At 52.2% G+C, this 26,535-nt stretch overlaps 1 protein-coding gene across 5 annotated transcripts in view; it reads right to left on the reverse strand.

The window, feature by feature from the left end:
- The window catches only part of KIAA1671 (KIAA1671 ortholog), a 120,239-nt gene that overhangs the window by 29,012 nt on the left and 64,692 nt on the right, over nucleotides 1-26,535 (reverse strand). The window contains exon 1 of one of the 5 annotated variants that reach the window (XM_068163295.1): nucleotides 9,155-10,812. The exons of the other annotated variants lie outside the window; for them this stretch is intronic. Within the exon in view, the coding sequence (XP_068019396.1) occupies nucleotides 9,155-9,451 (297 nt within the window). The 5' untranslated portion in view covers nucleotides 9,452-10,812. Of the gene's footprint in view, nucleotides 1-9,154; nucleotides 10,813-26,535 lie in introns of those variants that run through there. 5 annotated transcript variants of the gene reach the window in all.

The raw sequence follows: 26,535 nt of genomic DNA on the forward strand, positions 1-26,535 counted from the left end.
AGCCAGGAGGTTCCATCTGAACAGGAAGAGGAAATTCATTGGTGTGAGGGGGCTGGAGCCTTGGAGCAGGCTGCCCAGAGAGGTTGTGGAGTCTCCTTCTCTGCAGGGATTCCAGACTCTCCTGGCCATTGTGATCCTGGGCAAGCTGCTGTGGGTGCCCCTGCTTGAGCAGGCTGGGGTTGGACTGAATGATGTCCAGAAGTCCCTTCCAGCCCCCACCATACTGGGATTCTGTGACATGAGATGAAAACAGGGAAGAAGCCTCCAATAAAACCACCTGGGAGAAAAATCAGCTTCCACTTGCAAGGCTGCAGTGTAAAGTAATAACTTCAGCAAGCTCAGCTACAGGTTCCCAGATCCCATCTCAGTACAAACAGAATGGAATGGAATGGAATGGAATGGAATGGAATGGAATGGAATGGAATGGAATGGAATGGAATGGAATGAACAAGGTTGGAAGACACCTTTGAGATCATCCAGTCCAAACTATCACCCAACACCATCTAATCAACTAAACCATGGCATCAAGTGCCTCATCCAGGCTCTTCCTAAACACCTCCAGGGATGGGGACTCCACCACCTCCCTGGGCAGCACATTCCAATAGCCAATCTCTCCCTTGCTGGGAAGAACTTCTTCCTAACATCCAGCTTAAGCCTCCCCCCAGACCAACCCCCACCTGCCTACAACCTCCCTTCAGGGAGTTGGGGAGAGCAAGAAGGTCTCCCCTGAGCCTCCTCTTCTCCAGGCTAAGCAACCCCAGCTCCCTCAGCCTCTCCTCACAGGGCTGTGCTCCAGACCCCTCCCCAGCTTTGTTGCCCTTCTCTGGACACCTTCCAGCAGCTCAACCTCGTTCCTAAACTGAGAGGCCCAGAACTGGACACAGTGATGCTCCCACACCATTGTGCTGGGACAGCTTTCCCTGCACATGACCGGCAATAGCAAGGCCCAGGGTGCAGCAGGCAGGAAGCTCCTCCAGCCCACAGTGACACCTTTTTTCCCCCATCAGCTGAACCTGAGAAGCCTGCACTGCATCTATTTGCAGAAGATTAGCTCAGAGCATTCAAATCCTGTGGAAACAAAAAGGGGCTGATGAGGAGCTCTGAAGGTACGGCCACAGGAACAGGCTGCAGCCAGGCAAAAAAGAGAGGAAGGAAAAGCTTGATGGGCAACAGCCACTGATGAGGAAAGCAGAGCTCAGGAGGTTGGGCTGTGAACCAGGACAGGACAAAGAGGATTTGCTTTCAATGATGAATGAGTACTTGAGTACCTTGAGTCCTGTGTCCAGTTCTGGGCCCCTCAATTTAAGGAGGACACTGAGACATTTGAACATGTCCAGAGAAGGGCAATGAGGCTGGGGAGAGGTCTGGAGCACAGCCCTGTGAGGAGAGGCTGAGGGAGCTGGGGTTGCTTAGCCTGGAGAAGAGGAGGCTCAGGGGAGACCTTGCTGCTCTGTACAACTACATGAAGGGAGGTTGTAGCCAGGAGGGGGTTGGTCTCCTCCCAGACAACCAGCACCAGAACAAGAGGACACAGCCTCAAGCTGTGCCAGGGGAAGTTTAGGCTGGAGGTGAGGAGAAAGTTCTTCCCAGAGAGAGTTTTTATCCATTGGGATGTGCTGCCCAGGGAGATGGTGGAGTCCCCATCCCTGGAGGTGTTCAAGAGGGGCTTGGATGTGGCCATGGTTTAGTAGTCACGAGGTGTTGGGTGCCAGGTTGGACTTCATGATCCCTGAGGTCTCTTCCAACCTTAATGATTCTATGACAACAATACAGGTTCCATCTGAACAGGAGGAGAAGCTTCTGTGCTGTGAGGGTGCTGGAGCCCTGGAGCTGGCTGCCCAGAGAGGTTGTGGAGTCTCCTTCTCTGGAGAGATTCCAAAGCCATTGTGATCCTGGGCATGCTGCTGTGGGTGACCCTGCTTGAGCAAGGGGGTTAGACTGGATGACCTCCAGAGGTCCCTTCCAGCCCCCACCAGGCTGGGATGCTGTGATATATTAAATTCTGACTGATCAGCTGTAGGTTTGAGAGGCAGAAGCTGAAGTAGCTTTAGCTCTCTGCCTCATTTGTCCTAGGATTCAAAGAATTCTTAAAAGCAGAGCTGTTCTTCCTCTAGACTCAGAATCAGATTGCTCTATGTCAGGCATTTCTTTATCCAGGTGTAATTTAAGGTATAGAGGGGGGAAAGGGAAGAAGGAAAGAAGGAAGAAAGAGAAAACAAAAAACAACAAGAAAAAAAGGGGAAAGGAAAATAATGGAGAAAAATAATGGGAAAAAAATGAAAACACAGGGGAAAAATGAAAAATAATTTTTAGAAAAACAGAATAAAAGGAAAAATAATGGAAAAAATGAAAAATAATGGAAACAAGGAAAAAGGAAAATCGTGGGGAAAAGGGAAAAGGAAAAATAATGGGGGAAAGGAAAAAAGGAGAAAAAGGAAAAGAAGGGAAAAAAAAAAAAGAAAAAGAGGGGGGGGAAAGCCAAAAAAAGAGAATGGAATAGAGGAGAAAAGCTAAAAACAGGGAGAAAGGTAAAAACTTGAGAAGGGGGTAGGAAAGAAAAGGAAAAAAGAACAATAGAGAAAAAGCCAAAAAAAAAAAAAGGGAAGGAAAAAACAGGGGGGAAAGGGGAAAAACGAGGGGGGGAAAGGGGAAAAACGAGGGGGGAAAGGGGAAAAACGAGGGGGGAAAGGGGAAAAACGAGGGGGAAATGGGGGGAAACAGAGGGAAAAAATGGGGGAAACAGAGGGAAAAAATGGGGGGAAACAGAGGGAAAAAATGGGGGGAAACAGAGGGAAAAAATGGGGGGAAACAGAGGGAAAAAATGGGGGGAAACAGAGGGAAAAAATGGGGGGAAACAGAGGGAAAAAATGGGGGGAAACAGAGGGAAAAAATGGGGGGAAACAGAGGGAAAAAATGGGGGGAAACAGAGGGAAAAAATGGGGGGAAACAGAGGGAAAAAATGGGGGGAAACAGAGGGAAAAAATGGGGGGAAACAGAGGGAAAAAATGGGGGGAAACAGAGGGAAAAAATGGGGGGAAACAGAGGGAAAAAATGGGGGGAAAAGGGGAAAACCCAGGGGGAAAAGTGGAAAACCCAGGGGGAAAAGGGGAAAAACCAGAGGGGAAAAGGGAAGAAACCAGAGGGGAAAAGGGAAGAAACCAGAGGGGAAAAGGGAAGAAACCAGAGGGGAAAAGGGAAGAAACCAGAGGGGAAAAGGGAAGAAACCAGAGGGGAAAAGGGAAGAAACCAGAGGGGAAAAGGGAAGAAACCAGAGGGGAAAAGGGAAGAAACCAGAGGGGAAAAGGGAAGAAACCAGAGGGGAAAAGGGAAGAAACCAGAGGGGAAAAGGGAAGAAACCAGAGGGGAAAAGGGAAGAAACCAGAGGGGAAAAGGGGAAACACAGGGGGAAAAGGAAGGGGGGGGGGGGGGGGAAGAGAAAAGGGGGAAAAGAGAAAAGGGAAAAAGTGGAGGCTTTCTCTAAACCTCAGATGAAATTCACAGCGCCCTGTTATTAAAGGCTGTTTCCCAGATAAGATCTAGAGCATGATGAGGTAGATCCACCCAAGCTCCCAGCCAGCCCCAGGAATCTGCTGAGGAACCTCCTCCCTGCTGATGCTGCCTCGAAACACAGAGCAGCAGAGATGGAGCTGGGCTTGGGGAATCAGCCCTGCCAGGCACGGAGCAGGGCAATGTGACAAGGTATAAACAGAAAGAAAGGGAAGAGAGAGAGAGAGAGAGTGAATCCTTGAGCTGTTAGAGCTGGAAAAGAAAATCCTTTCCCCTGTCTCTCTCTCTCTGTCTCACAGCTTGATTCCTACTTTGATGGCCTCCAGCGAGGAAATCAGCAATTACGTCAAATCCCTTTCGCTCCAATCCCAAAGCTCCTCTGGAAGGGATAAAAATCTCTCCTACAGCCCCAGCACAAAATAAAATGATCATGAAAAGTGCTATCCAGGAGACTTTTCCCAGCTGCAGAAGTTCCCAGCTAAAATATGCTGCTAACAAGGTGCTGATCTGCCGCTTTCCCCACGTTTCAAGCAAGTGGGAACTGTGCCTACAGGAGCAGCCCCGAGTTTTCCCACGGTGGGATCCAGCCTCAGCCCCGTGCCACAGAAGCTGCTCCAAGCACAGGATGGAGCTAAACAGCAAGCAAGAGCATTTCTGAGCCCAAGCATTGGCGGGAAGTCCCAGAGAGACAGTCAAGGATGAAATGCACAAGGCCTGCGAGGAGAGGCTGAGGGAGTTGGGGTTGCTTAGCCTGGAGAAGAGGAGGCTCAGGGGAGACCTTCTTGCTCTCTACAGCTACCTGAAGGGAGGTTGTAGCCAAGTGGGGGTTGGTCTCTTCTCCCAGGCAAGCAGCAGCAGAACAAGAGGACAGTCTCAAGATGCACCAGGGGAGGTTTAGGCTGGAGGTGAGGAGAAAGTTCTTCCCAGAGAGAGTTGTTAGCCATTGGAATGTGCTGCCCAGGGAGGTGATGGTGTCCTCATCCCTGGAGGTGTTCAAGAGGGGATTGGATGTGGCACTTGGTGCCATGGTTTAGCTAGTCAGGAGGTGTTGGGTGACAGGTTGGACTTGATGATCTCTGAGCTCTTTTCCAACCTTATTGATTCTATGATTCTATGGTTTGGTTTTTTACTGGAAAGAGGAGAGATGGAGGTCAGATGTTGAGAAGTTCCTGTTGACAGCTGGGCACAGTGATCTTATTTCCAACCAAAATACTTCTATGGTTCTATGAGGGTGATGAGAGCCTGGCCTCAGGTTGCCCAGAGAGGTGGGAGATATCCCATCCCTGTAATCATTCCAGCTCAGGTTGTTTGGGGCTCTAATTGCAGAAGTCCCTGCTGACTGCAGGGGGTTTGCACTAGATGATCTCTAAGGTCCCTTCCCACCCAAACCATTCCATGACTCTATCAGTGCTTCAAAAACTCTCTAATTCCTCCAGAAGGTGCCTGAAGCAGTGACAGGAGAGCCATCCAAACACTAACCTATTATTTCCCTTGGTATTTAATCTGGAAGTCCATCAGCATCATGAGGGGACAAACAGACAGCTGCGTTGGTGCAGCAGAAGGCACTCCCACACCTCCATGGTTTTCAAACCTCAGTGTCAAGCTACCTCACACTGAGTTAAATTGTGCTGTCTGAGTTTTGACAGATCTTTTGCTCTTCTCCAATGCCAAGTTCTCAACCAGTGGCCAGCAGCAGCAGCAGAGACAGGACTGAAAGCCCCCAACACATGCTGGGTCCACCCACGGCAGGAGCCGGCTCACCACCCAGCCAGCCAGGCTGGCTGCTCCTTGTTCAAAAACTCCACCACTGAAGCTTCAGAGCAGCATGGCTGCTCTGCAGAACAACCCTAAGACAATGAAGATGTCAGTTTATGATGGATTAGATGCTTTGTACCCATTCCATACTTGCTCTGCAGCTCCAGCAGCTCCGAGGACTAAGCAAAACCCTGTCCCAGCCAGAGAAAAGATTAATAGCTCAAGGGCTGTGTTCACAAGTTGTTCTGTGAAGGCATAATGGCACAGCTATGAACTCTCACAAGTGCCAAGACCTTCAGTTTGAGCACAGGGGCTGGGCACAAGCTAAATCAACTTCAAGCCTACAGCCAAGCCCTCGCCAAACTGCGGCTGGGAGAGCGGAGCTGCAGCTCCCCTGGTCGTCTCCAGTGACTTCCCTGGAAAGGTGACCCTGTGTCTCATGATTTCTGCTCTGCAAGCAGTGCAGTGAGAGGGCAGCAGTGCAGTTGTCCTCTGCAGGTTCCACATTCCCAGTTTCCAGCCTCTCACTCCTTCAGCCAGCTCCAGTCAGTGGGAGATGCCAGCTCCGGAGAGGCACCGGCAGGGCGTCCCCTGTGCCGACACCGTAGCGGTGGTTACCAAATATTTCCCTCCTCATTCTTTTGGCCTTTGCTCACATGACAACAATTTTTCTTTCCCAGTAGAGTCAAAGAGGAGATGAAGAGCAAGCCAGGACAGAAAAAAAAAAAGAGGAATCTTATTAACCATAACTGATAAAAAGAAAATCGTTGTGGAAGGAGCCTGGACACCGCAGCCACACCTGCCCCAGGAATGTGACTCTGCCTTCCACCAGGCAGCGAGCAAACCCCGCTGAGGCCACACCAGCACCTCACATAGTTACACTTCACAGTGACTAACCACTTCATTTAAAAAGCAAAACAACATTTGAGGCCCTTTTGGAGAGCACGCTGGTCAGGATTTACCCACATCCCGGTCCCAAGGCTTTCCTGCTCCGACAACTCCACCTCAAGTCATAGGATCATGGTATCATAGTATCAGTCAGGGTTGGAAGGGACCACAAGGATCAGCTAGCTCCAACCCCCCTGCCATGGGCAGGGACACCCCACACTAGAGCAGGCTGGCCAGAGCCTCATCCAGCCTGGGCTTAAACACCTCCAGGGACAGGGCCTCAACCACCTCCCTGCACAACCCATTCCAGGGCTTCACCACTCTCATGGGGAAGAACTTCCTCCTCACCTCCAGCCTGCATCTCCTCACCTCCAGCTTCATTCCATTCCCCCTAGTCCTATCACTACCTGAGATCCTGAGCAGTCCCTCCCCAGCCTTCCTGTAGCCCCCTTCAGATACTGGAAGGTCACAATTAGGTCACCTCGGAGCCTTCTCCTCTCCAGACTGAACAGCCCCAACTCCTTCAGTCTGTCCTCATAGGAGAGCAGCTCCAGCCCTCTGCTCATCCTTGTGGCCCTTCTCTGGACACCTTCCAGCACCTCCAGATCCCTCTTGTAATAGGGGCTCCAGAACTAGAGCTTGAGGCTTAAATCATCCATTTCAGGCACAAGTCAAATCAGCAGTTCAGGCTCCTCCCCATGATATAAAACAGAATAAACTGGATTCACAGAATCATAGAATGATTTGAGTTGGAATGGACCTCTGGAGATCATCCAGCCCAAACCCCCCCACCCCCCCACCCCAGAGCAGGTTGCCCAGGATCACAATGTCCAGAAGGGTTTTGAATGACTCCAGAGATGGAGACTCCACAACCTCTATGGGCAGCCTGCTCCAGGGCTCCAGCTCCCTTAAATTCAAGGTCTTCATCATCTTTGGCTGGACTTTCTTATGTTCCAGTTTGTGCCCATTGCCTCTTGTCCTGTCACTGGGCACCACTGGTCCCATCCTCCTGACACCCAGCCTTGAAGGACTGATCAGCATTCAGCAGATCCCCCCTTGGGCTGCTCTTCTCCAGGCTCAACAGCCCCAGGGTGCTCAGCCTTTCCTCCTCACAGAGATGCTCCAGTCCACTCAGCATCTTTGTAGCCCTTTGCTATCCCCTCTCCAGCAGCTCCAAGCCCATCTAGGCCCCCTAAGCATTCACCTTTCACACATTATAGCCTAAAACCATCACTGCTTTGCAGCATTTGCTGGAACCAGGAGGTGCCCAACACTGGCTGCCAGCAGCATGGAGAGCCCAGCCCAGCCCAGCTCCAGGAACCCGCAGCCCATCCACCAGCAAAAGGCTTCTCCACACCACCTCCACAGCACCCTGCCCCATTATTTAATGCAGATCATCCTTCCTGAAAACCACCCAAAAAGCAGGAAAGGAAACAGGAAAGGGAAGCTGGGGGTGGGTGTGTAGGGGGAGCTCTGCCAGGCACCTGGTGCAGCGGACCGTGGGCTCTTCGCCTTTCTTTGCTCTCACGGAGTCACAACCTGCCTCTGCCCCACCAGAGCCCTCACAAGTGATCACACAGCTGCCCTTTCATGGCAAAGCAGCAGTCAGAGGAAGCCAAATCCCCTCCTTTTCAATGCAAGTGGAGAGCAGTGACCATTTTCCCCACTGAGTGCAGGGTGGGAGCCCTTTAACTCTCCTCACAAACACAGCCCCAGGCGTTTCATTTTACCTGAAAACCCACCCATACCGGCGAACCTTCAAAGTCACTCTGACCTGTGTGGTGTTGAAATGAGCCTCACAAGCCAAGTTTTGGCCTAAACTTTCAGTTTTCTAACTTTAGACAAATATTTGTCCTACCTTAGGGCAGATCAACACCACTTTCCCCCCCCTTCCCCAAACCCTGGTGACCCACGTTCTCTGGCCCATGAAAACATCAACCTGTGTTCCAGAAACCAACTAGGAGGAGACAGAACTACCTGGAAGTGCTTTGGGGGCTGTTTGGACTTGGAATAGCTGACATCATCAGAGAATGGTTTGGGTTGGAAGGGACCTTCAAGATCACCTAGTTCCAATCCCTCTGGCATGGGCAGGGACACCTCCCACTAGCCCAGGGTGCTCAAGGCCACATCAACCTGACCTTGAACACCTCCAGGGAGGGAACATTCACCACCTCCCTGTGCAACCTGTGCCAGTCTCTCACCACCCTCAATGCAAAGAATTTCTTCCCACTCCCCAGTCTCAATCTCCCCTCTTCCAGCTCAAAGCCATGCCCCTTGTCCTGTCACTACAAGCCCTTGTCAAAAGTCCCTCCCCAGCATTTCTGTAGCCCCCTTCAGGTACTGGGAGGCTGCTCTAAGGTCTCCCTGAAGCCTTCTCTTCCCCAGGCTGAGCAGACCCAATTCTCTCAGTCTGTCCTCATAGGGAGGTGTTCCAGCCCTCTGATCATCTTATAGAATCATAGATCTGTTAAGGTTGGAAGGGACCTCAAGGCTCAGCTAGCTCCAACCCCCCTGCCATGGGCAGGGACACCTCACACTACAGCAGGTTGCTCACAGCCACATCCAGCCTGGCTGCAAACACCTCCAGGGATGAGGCTTCCACCACCTCCCTGGGCAACCTGTGCCAGTCTCTCACCACCCTCATGGGGAAGAACTTCTTCCTAACATCCAATCTCAATCTACCCACTTCAAGTTTTGCTCCATTCCCCCCAGTCCTATTCCTCCCTGACACCCTCAAAAGTCCCTCCCCAGCTTTCTTGTAGCCCCCTTCAGATACTGGAAGGCCACAAGAAGGTCTCCTCAGACTCAACAACCCCAACTCCCTCGGTCTGCCCTCGTGGCCTCCTCTGGCCCACCTCCAGCAGACCGACACAAAACACACCCCATAGCAATTAAAGCATAACGAACAGGCAGCCACAGGTGACCACAGGTGACAAGCTGCCACACACCCAGCTGGTTTGCACTGTTATCTACCTCGAGGGTCTCAAAAAGGTGGATAGCTTACAAGCTCAGGCGGCTCTGCCCCGCTCTGCCTCTTCCTCAGAGAGGAAAACCTCTGCTGACTCCGCACCGAAAACCTTCGGAAGGACTCTCTGCTCCGGGACGCAAAGTGCCTGAAGGAGGAGGTTCTCTTGAAGGAGGGAGTCCTGCTTCCACCACCACCACCTTCCCCACCAGTCCTCTCATGAGCAACTGCAGTAGTGACTAAATTTAGTGCTTCCTGCAAGGATCTCCGCACCGTCCCCATCCACTGGGTCATGTGAGTCTGTGCCACTGTCAGTTTGTCTCCGAGGTAATCCATTTTGATTCCTTCCTTCCCCTTTAACTTGCCCAGCAGAGAAGATGAGAAATCAATATTCAGTAGCAATTACTGTAAAAGAGAGATCCTCCTCCACGACCCTGATTTGATTATTTCTTCTTCTTCTTCTTCTTCTTCTTCCTCTTCTTTTTCCTCCTTCTCTTTTGCTCAGGGAGATGCCACTTGAAAAATAGTCTCAGCATTAAACTGGAACCAGCAGCAGCAGCAGCATGGTTCTGTTCTTGGACCCCGAGAGGAAAAACCACCACCCCAACACAAAACTAAAAGCAAGGTGAGGGTGGAGGTTTGTCAAGTAAGGGGGGGGGGGGGGGAACCCCCAAACCAACCACCAACAGCAAAACCCCCCCAAAAAATCAAAGACTTCTCCTACTCACACTCAGGATTTGCAGAGTTCCATCACAACCTGCTTTAGTTCAGCCACGTTGAAGAGAAGGGGGAGGGAAAAAGAAACCCATACAAAAAAAACCAATCAAGGTCTCAATCCACAGCCACCTGAAATGAGTCCCTTTGCAAGCAGGGTTCTCTACTGCCTCATTCCAACTCCCTCTGGAAGCCAAGTTTGGGGGGTTTTGCTGTAAATATCAGGAGGGGGGAAAAAAAAACACCAACCCCAACCCTGAATTCTTCTGGCTCGGCAGCTTCTCAGGTGACAGGAGAGCAAACAAAGTTCTGATGCTTCCAGACAATCCATTGAGCAGCAAACCAAGCAGATCTTGTGAGCAACGAATCCAGATGCTTTTCTTTCCACATACACTCCCCCCCCCCAAAATAAAACCGCTCTGCAGGTGGCTGTGGGGGTCAGCAGAACCCCCTCCTCGGCAGCCTGCCCATCTCCTGAGCCCTGCCCGGGAGCGTCCCCTCCAGCAGCACGGATCGCAGGCTTGTGAGGCACAGGAGGCTGGAGGGGAACAGTGTCAAACCTGCTGCCTTCAAGACCAGACTTGCCGGTGGCTCAGCTACTGCCAAGAGATCTTCTGAATGACATCAGCTCCCCTGCCTCAGGGAGGGCTTCGGAGCCGCCGCGGAACGATGCCGGCCACGGGAAAGCGCTGTGCCGGCGGCCAGCGGACTTTCCCCAGCCTGCTGCACAGCTCCTCTCCTCAGACAACCTGCCGACCCGCTCCGAAGCCGCCGCTGCCCATCGCAGCTGTCTGCAAGCCCGTCCCAGTCTCAGCAGCCAGGCGTGCCATGGTCCCAGTCTCAGCAGCCAGGCTTGCCATGCTCGGCAGGCTCCCGGAACAAGGGGTTACAGGGCAGGCGAGAGCTGCCGCTGGCTCCCGTCTCGGGTTCCCTCCTCTCTGTCCCTGCCTGGCCTCTTCTCCAGAGAGGAGGAAACAATGAGGTAGGTGACAGAGCCGCAGAGGCTGCCCAAGGAAGGAGCTGGGCTGGGCTTTATTAGAGTACAGGCAGGGTTACCATGGCAACCCGCGGAACAGCATCTGCTTGCTGCCCGAGCAGGCAGGAGTTGCACAGATCCATTGGAATGATTCATAGTTTGCATATGTCACGTGGACCTGGCTGATTTTAACCCTTCCTGGAGAAAGCAGGAGCCAGCTCCCTGCCAGGGAGCCTCCCGACCCCAGAAGGTTCCCCACTGGCATGGGGCAGGCGAGGACAAAACTCCTTCCCCCCCCCCAGCCCTGCCACCCCACGGGGTGCTCAGGCAGCACCATCACGTGGAACTGGTTTATGATGTGATTTCCAGACCCAGCCAGGACACTTTCCAGGTAGTCACTGTGGAAGCTGGGTCAGGTAATGATTAAGCCAGAAGCTCAAAACACAGCTGAACAGGTCTGACCATCTGAAGCTGGGGTGGTTTCCCCCCTCCCCCCCTCCCAGCTTTCATCACTGTTAACTTTGGCAAGTGAGGGCTCACTGCCCTTCGATTCTGCTCCCTCCTCCTCCTCCTCACCTGGCTCACCATGCAAAGCCCACAGTAGGTTGGGGGAACGAGAGGACCTCTCAACTAAAAGCAGGGCACAGATGTCACCAGCCATGGAATGCCTGGAAACCCTCTGTATGGGTGGACAGCAGCAGCAAAAGCTAAGGTGTAAGGGCTTAGAACTTTCTGAAGGCATAGCCTGAAACTCTCACAATAGGCTTTAAATCAATACACAGAAGTAGGTGTCCAAAGTCAAGACCTGACTAGCTCAGAACCGAGGGGAAGGAGAGACACAGGTCTGGAGGTAAGCCCACAAGGCATGTTGAAAGCTGCTCACTTTCTTGTTTATTCAAGAGGTTTGAGTTGCTGTTGCCTAATTTGCCATACAAAGTACCAGGCTCTTGCATCACCCTCCCCATCTCTAAACCATCCAGGAAGAGATTTAACTTGATGGAGTGAGTTCACTTCCAGGTAAGGTTTTTATGAAACAGTTGTCACCAAGTTCTGCTGCCTCAGAAGTGCTACTTAACCATGCACACACACACCTATGGTGCTGGCAGCCAGGCTGGTTGTCCTGCCTTTTAAGCACTGCTTTCAAGAGTGGTGAGGAGGGGACAGGCTGGGGAGGGACTGCTCAGGATCTCAGGCAGTGATAGGACTAAGGGGGAATGGAATGAAGCTGGAGGTGGGGAGATTCAGGCTGGAGGTGAGGAGGAAGTTCTTCCCCAGGAGAGTGGTGAAGGCCTGGAATGGGTTGTCCAGGGAGGTGGTTGGGGCCCCATCCCTGGAGGTGTTTAAGCCCAGGCTGGATGAGGCTCTGGCCAGGCTGATCTAGTGTGGGGTGTCCCTGCCCATGGCAGGGGGGTTGGAACTAGCTGATCCTTGTGGTCCCTTCCAACTCTGACTGATTCTATGATCCTACCTCCACCAACCTGTAACTTACCTCCCAAGAGAAAAACTTTGCTGACAAAACATAAGGCTCCATATCTCATTCCCTGTGTTACTCTTAGAGAGTCCCAGAATACAATCAGAGAGCCATTCAGGTTGTAAAAGACCTCCAAGATCATCAAGTTAAATCACCAACCCAACACCACCATGGCCATCAAACCATGTCCCCAAGTGCCATGGCCACAGGTTTCCTGAACCCCTCCAGGGATGGGGACTCCACCACCTCCCTGGGCAGCCTGTTCTGATCCCTGACCACTCTTGGAGCAAAGAAACTTTTCCTAACATCCAACCTAAACCTCCTCTGCTGCAACCTGAGGCTGCTTCCTCTCATCAGTTACTAGGGAGGAGACATCAACTCCCACCTCACTCCAACATCCATTCAAGGAGTTGTAGAGAAGGATGAGGTCTGCCCTCAGCCTCCTCTTCTCCAGACTAAACCACCCCAGTTCCCTCAGCTGTTCCTCTTGTCCCTGCCCAGGGGCACATGATTCTGCTCTTCAACTTTGACCACATTCTGTTCACTTCATGCAGTCCCAAATCAGTCTAATAAACCTCCTCAGTGTGAAAATGGAAGACAGCCAAAAGAGAAAACCTTTCCCCCCACCCCCTTAGCTCTGCTTTTAAAGAGCTACAGAGTTGGGGGTCGTATGGAAATAGACAGAAACCTTTGCTCACACAGACCAAAAGCTGCACATTTCTGATCAAGAAGAGAATTCCACCCTCTTCTGACCTAGTTATGGATGATGTTCCATGGAGATCCTGCACCCACAGCTGCAATCTGAGACTTGCCTCCCATTTTAGTGCTGTTTAATCTGAGCTCCAGAATTCAAACCTCTCTGCACTAGAATTCAATCTCTGCACTGAGAAGCAGAGCTCCTGCTGCAGCACAGGGATCCTGCACCAGGCACTTTGCTATTTTGGAAGGTTTCAGGGCTATGTCTGACTTGGTATCCCCCCCCCCCCCAAACCAGCAAGCAGAGAGCTCTGGGCTGTAGCTGCCATGCAAAGTAGTCAGCAGCTCCTTCACCTACCACAGAGGACAGGCAGAGCTCAGCTGGAATCTAACCAGCCTTCTGGTGTGTTGCCTGTCACAAAGATGGGGGGAGAAGCACAACCTGATTCCACCCAGGATCTGCAGAAGGTGGCTTTCCTACAGCTCACTGCATGACCTTCTCAGGTGGTTGCATGGCTTGAAGGAGCTCAAAATGCACTGTGGAATATAGTCCAATTTTTTGGTTAGAACTCCCCTGAAAAGGGATTTTCTACCCAACTGACCATTCCCACCCTCAGAAGACTGCAGAACTGCTGGTCTGGGACCAGTTTTTGCTTAGAACTCCCCTGAAAAGGGATTTTCTACCCAACTGACCATTCCTACCCTCAGAACACTGCAGAACTGCTGGTCTGGGTCCATTTCTTGGATAGAACTCCCCTGAAAAGAGATTTTTCTACCCAACTGACCATTTCCAACCTCAGAAGAGTGGAGAACTGCTGGCCTGGGTCCAGCTACTGGACACACTATTACTTAAAAGGAAACTCTACAGGAAGTGGAGGGAAGGACAGGTAGAACAGGGGGAATACAAGGAAGCTGCCCGAGCAGCAAGAGTCCTGGTTAGGAAAGCCAAAGCAGAGTTTGAGTTGAACCTAGCCAGGGAGATTAAAGGGAATACTAAGAACTTTTACAGGTATATTAATGGGAAGAAGAAGACTAGGGAAGGTGTGGGCCCTCTCAGAAAGGAAAATGGTGACATGGTCACCTGTGATGAGGAAAAGGCTGAGGTACTTAATAACTTCTTTACCTCAGTCTTCACTGCAAGGGCCTCTAGCCACACTCCTGATGTTATGGAAGTCAAAGCCAGGGACGGGGAGGAAGAACTGCCCATTGTAAGTGCAGATCAGGTTCGTGATCATCTGAAGAACCTGAAAGTGTTCAAGTCCATGGGACCCGACGGGTTACACCCACGGGTACTGAGAGAACTGGCAGATGAGGTTGCTAAACCCCTCTCTATTATATTTCAAAAGTCCTGGCAGTCTGGTGAAGTCCCCACAGACTGGAAAAGGGGAAACATTGCCCCCATCTTCAAAAAGGGCAAGAAGGAGGAACCAGGGAACTACAGGCCAGTCAGTCTCACCTCTGTGCCTGGAAAGATCATGGAACAGATCCTCCTGGAGTCACTACTCGCTCAAAAGAATAGTGAAGAGGTGATTGGGAACAGTCAGCATGGCTTTGCCAAGGGCAAATCCTGCCTGACCAACCTGGTGGCCTTCTATGAGCAGGTGACAAAATTAATAGATGAGGGGCAAGCAACTGATGTCGTTTACCTGGACCTGAGCAAAGCCTTTGACACTGTCCCACACCACATCCTGGTCTCCAAACTGGTGACACATGGGTTTGATTGGTGGACCACTAGATGGATAAGGAACTGGCTTGATGGCCGCACCCAAAGAGTGGCTGTCAATGGCTCCATGGCCCAGTGGAGGCCAGGGACAAGCAGAGTCCCTCAGGGATCAGTCCTGGGACCTATCTTATTCAACATCTTTGTGGGGGACATGGACAGTGGCATTGAGTGCACCCTCAGCAAGTTTGCTGATGACACCAAGCTGTGTGGTGCAGCAGACACGCTGGAGGGAAGGGAGGCCATCCAGAGGGACCTTGACAGGCTGGAGAGGTGGGCACAAGCCAACCTCATGAAGTTCAATAAGAGCAAGTGCAGGGTCCTGCATCTGGGTCGAGGCAATCCCAGGCACAAATACAGGCTGGGCAGTGACTGGCTGGAGGATAGCCCTGAGGAGAGAGACTTGGGGGTGCTGGTGGACAAAAAGCTCAACATGAGCTCTCAGTGTGCACTTGCAGCCCGCAAAGCCAATCAGATCCTGGGCTGCATCAGGAGAAGTGTGGCTAGCAGGTCAAGGGAGGTGATCCTCCCCCTCTACTCAGCCCTGGTGAGACCCCACCTGGAGTACTGTGTCCAGTTCTGGAGCCCCTATGACAAGAGGGATGTGGAGGTGCTGGAACGTGTCCAGAGAAGGGCCACGAGGATGATCAGAGGGCTGGAGCACCTCTCCTGTGAGGACAGACTGAAGGAGTTGGGGCTGTACAGTCTGCAGAAGAGAAGGCTCCGAGGAGACCTAATTGTCGCCTTCCAGTATCTGAAGGGGGCCTACAGGAAGGCAGGGGAAGGACTTCTCAGGATATCAGGTAGTGATAGGACTAGGGGGAATGGAATGAAGCTGGAGGTGGGGAGATTCAGGCTGGATGTGAGGAGGAGGTTCTTCACCATGAGAGTGGTGAAGCCCTGGAATGGGTTGTCCAGGGAGGTGGTCGAGGCCCCGTCCCTGGGGGTGTTTAAGAGCAGGCTGGATGAGGCTCTGTCCAGCCTGATGTAGTGTGGGGTGTCCCTGCCCATGGCAGGGGGGTTGGAACTAGATGATCCTTGTGGTCCCTTCCAACCCTGAATGAAACTATGAAACTATGAAACTATTTCTTGGATAGAACTCCCCTGAAAAGGGATTTTCTACCCAACTGACCATTTCCACCCTCAGAGCACTGCAGAACTGCTGGCCTGGGTCCATTTCTTGGGTAGAACTCCCCTGAAAAGGGATTTTCTACACAACTGACCATTCCCACCCTCAGAAGAATGGAGAACTGCTGGTCTGGGTCCATTTCTTGGATAGAACTCCCCTGAAAAGGGATTTCCTACCCAACTGACCATTTCCACCCTCTGAGGACTGGACAACTGCTGGTCTGGGTCCATTTCTTGCTTAGAACTCCCCTGAAAAGGGATTTCCTACCCAACTGACCATTTCCACCCTCTGAGGACTGGACAACTGCTGGTCTGGGTCCATTTCTTGCTTAGAACTCCCCTGAAAAGGGATTTTCTACCCAACTGACCATTCCCACCCTCAGAAGAATGAAGAACTGCTGGCCTGGGTCCACCTGCAGCACTGAATTTAGCATCTCCTGGCTACCTCATCAAGACACTGCTAGGTGCTTGAGCACACACAGCATCCTAATTAGTGCTTAGATTTGCACTTCAATGAACATCATGGCAAAATGTTTAAGATAATCAGATGTAATTTCACCATCAGACACAACTGGGGGAAGATTTTTTTTGCCTACCCCTTCAGCTGAAAGGCACTAAGGGACCCCAGGTTCTGCTTGAGCTTCATACCAAAGCTGGCTGACATCAGAAGCTGCCAGGAGAGGCAGCTGTAGATCCCAAGGATGGGAGGAGAGGAAACAGCCTCAAGTTGCCCCAGGGGAGGTTTAGCTTGGATGTGAGGAACAGTGTCTTCCCCAAAAAGGGCTGCCCAGGGCAGACACAAAGCAGCTTCACAGCAAATTGGGGACACAACAGCCACAGAAGCAGCCAGAGGTATGCACGAAGAAGAGTGGGACCATCAGGATGAGGAAGGTTCTTCTCTCCCTCTGCTCAGCCCTAGTGAGGCCACAGCTGGAGCCCTGGGTCCAGTTCTGGGCTCCCCTGTTTAAGAGAGAAGGGAACTGCTGGAGAGAGCCCTACAGGGGTAACAAAGATGCTGAAGGGGCCTGGAGCATCTCTGTGAGGAGGAAAGGCTGAGAGCCCTGGGGCTGTTGAGCCTGGAGAAGAGCAGCCCCAGGGGGGATCTGCTCAATGCTCAGCAAGAGCTAAAGGACCTGAGGGGCACAAGAGGATGAGGCCAGACTCTTGCCAATGGTGCCCAGCAACAGGACAAGGGGCAAAACTGGAACCCAGGAGGTTCCATCTGAATAAAAGGAGAAACTTCTTTGGTGTGAGGCTGCTGGAGCCCTGGAGCAGGCTGCCTGGAGAGGCTGTGCTGTCTCCTTCTCTGGAGAGATTCCAAACCCACCTGGACACTGTGATTCTGGGCAAGCTGCTGTGGTTGACCCTGCTTTAGGAGGGGGGTTGGACTGGATGAGCTGCAGAGGCCCCTTCCAACCCCACCATGCCGGGACTCCATCATGTCAGAGCGCACGCTGCCATGGACCAGCTCTGCTGCCTGTGGGCACACACACACAACAGACCAAGAAATCCCAGGCTCCCCAGGAGCACACCAACCAGCTCTCCTCCTTTCTTTCCAAGGCTCCCCCAGAACATGCTGTTCTGCAGCACTCCACTCAAACTTCCCAGCTGGCAAAAGCTCACAACTGTGCTGTAATTAAACAACAGCGTGTGGGTTCCGCATGGGCTCCCTTTACTCCTCCTCTGGTGAATCCACAGGACCTTTGAGAGCCACCAACCACCAGAACACAGCTCAGCCTGTCTAGATGTTCTCAGCTACCCAGCCCCTTCAGTCCAGCAAGGGATGGCTTCTGAACAAGAGCAGAGCAAGCCCACCTCCTGGCCTGGATAAACAGGGGGTGATTATCTCACGCCGCAGCCAGCCCTGGATCCATCAAGGCTCTTGCAGCTTCAGCAAGCAGCAAGCACACATTGCTAACCAGCTCTGCATGACTAATTACCCCAGCAGCACATGAGACCTCGTTATTCAAACGTGGCTGGATGCTTTCATTCCCATCTTTCCCACCTCCAACTCCCAAGCATGATCCTGCACCAATAAATTACAACCCACCCACCCGGCTGAAGAGAATGCTGGAGCCACAGTTTATTCCCCCACAAGCTCCTTTCAAGCTCATTAGCAGCTTCACCTGCTCTCAAATGCAGCTAGTTTTTGCTAATGACTGTATGGGTTTGGGAGGTCAAGTTCCACACAGGGCTGCCTGGAGCACAGCACAGCACCTAATCCACACACCAGGAGAGGCAGCAGGTGGAACCTGCAGCCCAGCCTCAGGATGAGTGGGAGCTGCTCGAGGCCACAGAGACTCCAGAGATGCTTGGAGAAGGTTCTAGAAAATGAGTCTCAGGAGGAGCAGCTGAGGGAAGTGGGATTGGGGAGGCTGAATGGAGAAACCTTCTGACACTCTGAAAGGAGGTTAGAGCCAGGGGGGCTCTCTTCTCCCACGGAACCGATGTTAGGACGAGGAAATGGCCTCAGGTTGCCCCATGGGAGGTTTAGGTTGGACATGAAGAACAATTTTTTTTTCCCTTGAGGGTTGTCCAGGCCTGGAGCAGCTTGCCCAGGGCAGTAGTGGAGCCCCCATTCCTGGAGGGGTTTCAAAGCAGTGGAGATGTGGTGCTGAGGGCCATGGTTTAGCGGTGACCTGGCAGGGCTGGGCTAAGTGTCGGACTGGATGAGCTGAAAGGTCAGTTCTGTCAGGGAACTGGGAAGACAATCCAGCTGAGGGTATAACAAAAGGATATCAGGGGTTAGTTTTCACCTAGACTGGATCCCTGAACAAACCTTTGTCAGCACAGCAGATGTGCCAGAGGAGGATGGACAGTGTTAGTCTGCAATAAAGGAAGCCTTGCCTTTCCCCTCGTGGGACCCTGGCTCAGAAGCCCATTCCCCTGAAGCTCCCACCCCACACCCCATGGCTCCACTTCAATTAGCCAACTCTTCTCCATAATTCATGCATTGAAGTATCATAGAATCAGTCAGGGTTGGAAGGGACCACAAGGATCAGCTAGTTCCAACCCCCCTGCCATGGGCAGGGACACCCCACACTAGATCAGCCTGGCCAGAGCCTCATCCAGCCTGGGCTTAAACACCTCCAGGGATGGGGCCTCAACCACCTCCCTGGACAACCCATTCCAGGGCTTCACCACTCTCATGGGGAAGAACTTCCTCCTCCCCTCCAGCCTGAATCTCCCCACCTCCAGCTTCATTCCATTCCCCCTAGTCCTATCACTACCTGAGATCCTGAGAGTGTTCACTGTGAGTCAGCACCCCATGCTCAAGGAGGTATCCTGGCCAAGCACTTGCAAAGCTTCAGGATAGCTTCAGCTCCATCCTGAGCCCCTTAGTCTGTCCATCTCAGCTATGCTCTGTCTTCAGCAGCCATGGAGAAGCAAAGCCTGTCCATGTAAGGCTGTCCTGCTCCTGCATTCCACCCCAACTCTTTCTGGTTCATTAGTAAGAGAACTGAATTTAACCTGTTGCCTCTGACACGATGGGCTATTTAAAGGCACAGCTGCATGGCTCCAGACTCAATTACTCCTCGGGTTCCTCAGGCAGCACAAAACAGCTTCTGCTTTTGATATGCTCCAGACTGATGCCTCTCTCTTCTCCACTTTGCCATCTGCATTGTCATGCTCACAGAAGGACCAGCCAGCCTTCCTGCATTTCTCACACCTAACATGCCATAAGAAAGGTTGTTCCCACTTCAAATTCTCATTTAAAGCAGGGAAAAAAAAGAGATAAATGCTTTAGTACTCAGTCAGCTGAAATACCTGGACTGGAGCATCTGGCCCTTGGAATGGGCTGCCCAAGGAGGTGGTGGAGTCACCATCACTGGGGGTGTTTAGGAAGAGACTGGATGGGGTGCTTGGTGCCATGGTTGAGTTGATTAGATGGTGAGAGGTTGGATGGTCTCAAAGGGCTCTTCCAACCTGGTCCATTCCATTCCATTCCATTCCATTCCATTCCATTCCATTCCATTCCATTCCATTCCATTCCATTCCATTCCCCAAGAAAGAAAGGCTGAGAGCCCTGGGGCTGTTTAGCTTGGAGAAGAGCAGCCTGAGAAGGGATCTGAGCAATGTCCAGTGAGAGCTAAAGGACCTGTGGAGGGCAAGAGGCTGGGGCCAGATTCTTGTCAGTGTTGCCCAGGGACAGGAGAAGGAGCAATGGGCACAAACTGGAACCCAGGAGGTTCCATCTGACCAGAGGGAGAAATTACTTTGGTGTGAGGGTGCTGGAGCCTTGGAGCAGGCTGCCCAGAGAGGTTGTGGAGTCTCCTTTGCTGGAGAGCTTCCAAACCCACCTGGTCACTGTGATCCTGGGCAAGCTGCTTGAGCAGGGGAGATTGGACTGGATGATCTCCAGAGGTCCAATCCAACTCCACCATGCTGGGACTCTGTGTGATTCTGTGAATCCATCTGAGTCACATTCTGAGAGCAGAGATGATGTGATCACACCACAGCAACCACCTCCACCTTGAAGCCAGCAGTCCAGCCCAAGATCCACAGCAGCCTGAGGACTGTGTCCACGGCTCAGCATGCCTCACACACACAGCTCTGAGCATCACCAGCACCAGGGCAGGACCCTTGTGTGCTCATACTGGAACAAACTTAAGACACAAGCCCCAACAAAGCCAGCACTGCTGCACAGCTACTCTTGGAGACCACAGAAGCCTGGCTTCTCTTCTGACATTCCCACAGCATCACACAGACCATCACAGAACCACAGACAGGACATGGCCTCTATGCCAAGTCATGGAGGTAAGTTAGCTTCTTACTCCACCCTTTATCCCATTTGCTGTACTGAGCTTTCCCATGCCTCAAATCCAAGAATCCCCATGACATTGAACAAAGCCAGAGAGGGTTTTCCCTGGTGTGGGCTCTTGTTGATGGCAGCATGACAAATACAACCCACCTGGACTGTTTCACAGGGAGAGACCCCCAAAGGTCATCTTGTCCAACCCCCCTGCAGTCAGCAGGGAAACTTTCAACTAGAGCACGCTACTCAGACCCACATCAAGTCTGACCCTGAATGTCTCCAGGGATAGGACCTCAACCACACCCCTGGTGGGCAACCTGTTCCAGTATTCCACCACCCTCATTGTGAAGAGCTTCTTCCTGAGGTCCAACCTAAATCTCCCCTGCTCCACTTTCAAACCATTTCCCCCTCCTCTTATTACCACAAGCCCTACTAAACAGTCCCTCCCCAGCTTTCCTCCAGGTCCCTTTTAGATATTGAAATGCAGCTCCAAGGTCTCCCTGGAGCCTTCTCTTCTCCACCTGTCACAAGAACCAAAACCCAGTTAGTGGTCAGAAAAAAGCTGGGGAAGAGGAGATGGGGGGGGGGGGGAGGGGATGAAGCAAGAGAACCAAACCCAGTTGATTGGAGGAAGTGTTTCAGCCCAAGGACTTTGTCCAGGGTCTACACAGGCTGCAATCTCTGTTGTAATCTGAAGCCCAGAGTATCTCAATATTGACACTCAATATTTGCTTTCCCTTCCTAATTAAATGTCCAACTAAACTGAGCAGATAAAACTCAAGTACACAGCCCCAGCTTCTGCTTGCTCAGAATGGAAGGCAGCCTGCAGGGAATTGGACTTTACAGACATTGGAAGGGCACACAAGAAGAGAAGAGAGAAGAAGAAGAGAGAGGGAGAAGAAGAAGAGAGAGGGAGAAGAAGAAGAGAGAGGGAGAAGAAGAAGAGAGAGGGAGAAGAAGAAGAGAGAGGGAGAAGAAGAAGAGAGAGGGAGAAGAAGAAGAGAGAGGGAGAAGAAGAAGAGAGAGGGAGAAGAAGAAGAGAGAGGGAGAAGAAGAAGAGAGAGGGAGAAGAAGAAGAGAGAGGGAGAAGAAGAAGAGAGAGGGAGAAGAAGAAGAGAGAGGGAGAAGAAGAAGAGAGAGGGAGAAGAAGAAGAGAGAGGGAGAAGAAGAAGAGAGAGGGAGAAGAAGAAGAGAGAGGGAGAAGAAGAAGAGAGAGGGAGAAGAAGAAGAGAGAGGGAGAAGAAGAAGAGAGAGGGAGAAGAAGAAGAGAGAGGGAGAAGAAGAAGAGAGAGGGAGAAGAAGAAGAGAGAGGGAGAAGAAGAAGAGAGAGGGAGAAGAAGAAGAGAGAGGGAGAAGAAGAAGAGAGAGGGAGAAGAAGAAGAGAGAGGGAGAAGAAGAAGAGAGAGGGAGAAGAAGAAGAGAGAGGGAGAAGAAGAAGAGAGAGGGAGAAGAAGAAGAGAGAGGGAGAAGAAGAAGAGAGAGGGAGAAGAAGAAGAGAGAGGGAGAAGAAGAAGAGAGAGGGAGAAGAAGAAGAGAGAGGGAGAAGAAGAAGAGAGAGGGAGAAGAAGAAGAGAGAGGGAGAAGAAGAAGAGAGAGGGAGAAGAAGAAGAGAGAGGGAGAAGAAGAAGAGAGAGGGAGAAGAAGAAGAGAGAGGGAGAAGAAGAAGAGAGAGGGAGAAGAAGAAGAGAGAGGGAGAAGAAGAAGAGAGAGGGAGAAGAAGAAGAGAGAGGGAGAAGAAGAAGAGAGAGGGAGAAGAAGAAGAGAGAGGGAGAAGAAGAAGAGAGAGGGAGAAGAAGAAGAGAGAAGGAGAAGAAGAAGAGAGAAGAGGAGAGAAGAGGAGAGAAGAGGAAGAGGAGAGAAGAGAGAAGAGAAGAGGAGAGAAGAGAGAAGAGGAGAGAAGAGAGAAGAGGAGAGAAGAGAGAAGAGGAGAGAAGAGAGAAGAGGAGAGAAGAGAGAAGAGGAGAGAAGAGAGAAGAGGAGAGAAGAGAGAAGAGGAGAGAAGAGAGAAGAGGAGAGAAGAGAGAAGAGGAGAGAAGAGAGAAGAGGAGAGAAGAGAGAAGAGGAGAGAAGAGAGAAGAGGAGAGAAGAGAGAAGAGGAGAGAAGAGAGAAGAGGAGAGAAGAGAGAAGAGGAGAGAAGAGAGAAGAGGAGAGAAGAGAGAAGAGGAGAGAAGAGAGAAGAGAGAGGAGAAGAGAAGAGAGAAGAGGAGAGAAGAGAGAAGAGAGAGGAGAAGAGAAGAGAGAAGAGGAGAGAAGAGAGAAGAGAGACCAGACCAGGTTGGAAGAGACCTTCAAGATCATTGTGTCCAACTACAGCCAAGTACAAAGAAGAGATGGAAGTTCCATTGCCAGCTTTTCCTCCCACCCCCTCCCTCCCTCCCTTATATTATTGTCAGAGATCATTATTCATAATTATTTGACAAACTGGTGGGCAAGGAGGGGCTGCAGTGGCCAGAGGGTTCTGCATCACTGGAATGATCCAGGTTCTGGAATGTTCATCTGGGAGGGCAGATGAACAGAGGGCAGAGAAGGGCAACAAAGCTGAGGAGGGGTCTGGAGCACAGCCCGGTGAGGAGAGGCTGAGGGAGCTGGGGTTGCTTAGCCTGGAGAAGAGGAGGCTCAGGGGAGACCTTCTTGCTCTCTCCAACTCCCTGAAGGGAGGTTGGAGCCAGGTGGGGGTTGGTCTCTTCTCCCAGGCACCCAGCACCAGAACAAGAGGACACAGTCTCAAGCTGCACCAGGGGAGGTTCAGGCTGGAGGTCAGGAGAAAGTTCTTCCTAGAAAGAGAGATTGGCCGTTGGGATGTGCTGCCCAGGGAGGTGGTGGAGTCACCATCCCTGGAGGTGTTTAGGAAGAGCCTGGATGAGGCACTTGGTGCCATGGTTGAGTTGATTAGATGGTGTTGGGTGATAGGTTGGACTCCATGATCTCAAAGGTCACTTCCAACCTGGTCTATTCTAGTCTAGTCTAGTCTACTCTATTCCACTCTATTCACAAAGCACACATTGTTACAAGAGCCATGGGGAGACCTCTCTGCTCTGCACAACTTCCTGCAAGGACGTTGCAGTGAGGTGGGGCTTGGTCTCTTCTCCCTAGTCTCAGGTGCTAGAAGGAGAGGAAATGGCCTGAAATTGTGCCAGGGGAGGGGTAGGTTGGAGATTAGGAAGAATTTCTTTGCTGCAAGAGTGGTCAGGGATTGGCACAGGCTGCCCAGGGAGGTGGTGGAGTCCCCCACCCCTGGAGGTGTTCAAGCAATGTGAGGCCATGGCACTGTGGGACCTGGTTTGATGGCTGTGGTGGTGTTGGGTTGATGGCTGGACTCAAGTGTCCTCAGAGGGCTTTTCCAACCCAAACAGTTCTATGGTTGTGTGATAATTCATTCTATTCTTACAGCAAGCATCAGAGAGTCCCTTCATGCAGAGGCAGAAAAGCACTCAGAACATTCCTACCCACAAGAAAAATAGACCTCAGGGAGGAAACCACCAACTTCCCTGCAGAGCTACAGCACAGGGTTTGCCACTTCCCCAGCAGCAATGAATAAGCTCTGCCAAGGTTTCATGAGCAATCAAACAGCTCATGGTCACTGCATGGAACTTCTTCAACAGCAGCTAAGAGAGGACAATAAGAAGGAACAAGGAAGGAGAAATGAGGTGGGGAGGGAGGAAATCACATTGCTCCTGCAGGTCTTGTACAGAAAGAGACTGGCTCTGACTGCAGGGAGAACAAAACAGGAGGGAATTAGAGAAAATCAGTGTGTGAAAAGAAACAAATCCCCCACACACTGCCCAGATACAGCTGGCACCCTGCAGCATCCCTCTGAAACACCCCCAGGTACAGCTGGCACCCTGCAGCATCCCTCTGGAACACCCTCAGGTACAGCTGGCACCCTGCAGCATCCCTCTGAAACATCCCCAGATGCAGCTGGCACCCTGCAGCCTCCCTCTGGAACACCCCCAGGTACAAATGGCACCCTGCAGCATCCCTCTGGAACACCCCCAGGTGCAGCTGGCACCCTGCAGCATCCCTCTGGAACACCCCCAGGTACAAATGGCACCCTGCAGCATCCCTCTGGAACATCCCCAGATGCAGCTGGCACCCTGCAGCATCCCTCTGGAACACCCCCAGGTACAACTGGCACCCTGCAGCATCCCTCTGGAACACCCCCAGGTATAGCTGGCACCCTGCAGCATCCCTCTGGAACACCCCCAGGTACAGCTGGCACCCTGCAGCATCCCTCTGGAACACCCCCAGGTGCAGCTGGCACCCTGCAGCATCCCTCTGGAACACCCCCAGGTACAACTGGCACCCTGCAGCATCCCTCTGGAACACCCCCCAGGTGCAGCTGGCACCCTGCAGCATCCCTCTGGAACACCCCCAGGTGCAGCTGGCACCCTGCAGCATCCCTCTGGAACACCCCCAGGTGCAGCTGGCACCCTGCAGCATCCCTCTGGAATACCCCCAGGTGCAGCTGGCACCCTGCAGCATCCCTCTGGAACACCCCCAGGTACAACTGGCACCCTGCAGCATCCCTCTGGAACACCCCCCAGGTGCAGCTGGCACCCTGCAGCATCCCTCTGGAACACCCCCAGGTACAGCTGGCACCCTGCAGCATCCCTCTGGAACACCCCCAGCCAGGCTGAGGATCAGATGTGAGCTGTCCCCAGAGCAATGGGAACATGGAAATGCTGTTCCTTGGGCTGGGTGCTGCTGCCTCAATGCTTTGGGGCTGGTAAAAACAGAACTTACTTCTCCAGGGCTCATTCCCTGCCTGTGGTCCCTTGTCCTGTCCCTTCTCCCCTGTGACAGGACATGAATTTTGTCTCCAAAAGCCTCTGCAAGCAGGACAGCAGGGAGGAAATCTCCCCCTACCCCATTTTGCATCCTTTCTCTTTCCTGCTGACATCCCAACCTTCCCAGTCTGTACATTCATCTGAGGTAACAATGACTTGGGGGGAGAGAGAGAGGCAGAAACCAAGCAGGAAAAGTGCATCTGGTGGCTCAGGAAGTGAGGGTTGAAATGACCACTCCTAAAGAGCATTAGAGGATTGGGGAGCAAGGATGAGAGAGGCGCTTGAAAGTCTACAACCCCAACAAGGCATCAGGGACATGAAGGGGGTAAACTGCTCTGCCCTCCCCAGTTGGACAGACAGGGAACTACTGGAGAGAGTCCAGCAGAGGCTCTGAAGATGCTGTGGGGCCTGGAGCATCTCTGTGAGGAGGAAAGGCTGGGGCTGTTGAGCCTGGAGAAGAGCAGCCCCAGAGGGGATCTGCTCAATGCTCAGCAAGAGCTAAAAGGGTGGGGGACCAGAGGAAGAGGCCAGACTCCTGTCAGTGGTGCCCAGCAACAGGGCAAGGGGCACAAAGTGGAAGCCAGGAGGTCCTATCTGAGCAGGAGGAGAAACTTCTTTGTTGTGAGGCTGCCCCCATAGCAGGGGGGTTGGAACTAGCTGATCCTGAAGGTCCCTTCCAGCCCAAACTGTTCCACGGCTGTAAGACCTTTGAGGCCAAGCATCGACCTCAGTGCCGCGCGCTGAACATCCTGCAGCAGCTGAGAAATCCCCCTTGCACTCCAAGGCTTTAGACAACTCCAACCTCAGTGGGATTACCTGCAACAACTGCAGTAAGCAGAGAGCCAAGTGCTGTGGAAAGCACTCATTCTCCTGTCCCCCCAAGCTCTCTTTCCCTTGAGCTGGAGAACGACCCAGTTAAACATCCTGAACACCCGGAGGGTTTTCTTCCCCTACCCGGAATTGTTTTCGGAGTCAAACAAAGCTATCAACCTTAGAGCAGAGGGAAGGAGCTAAAAATACCCTGGGCTGTTTGAAAGCTCCTGGACCTAATCATCTGGCACTTCCCTTCCATCTCAATGGAGGAGGGAAAACAGAACAACAAAGGAGAAGCAGGAAACTCCTAGGGCACAAACACTCCGGGAAGCGCGAACCACCGCGGTTTCTTTACATT

This window comes from Melanerpes formicivorus, unplaced genomic scaffold (genome assembly GCF_026170545.1).
Source record: "Melanerpes formicivorus ecotype bairdi unplaced genomic scaffold, bMelFor1.0.p_v2 SCAF_72, whole genome shotgun sequence".
Lineage (NCBI taxonomy): Eukaryota > Metazoa > Chordata > Aves > Piciformes > Picidae > Melanerpes > Melanerpes formicivorus.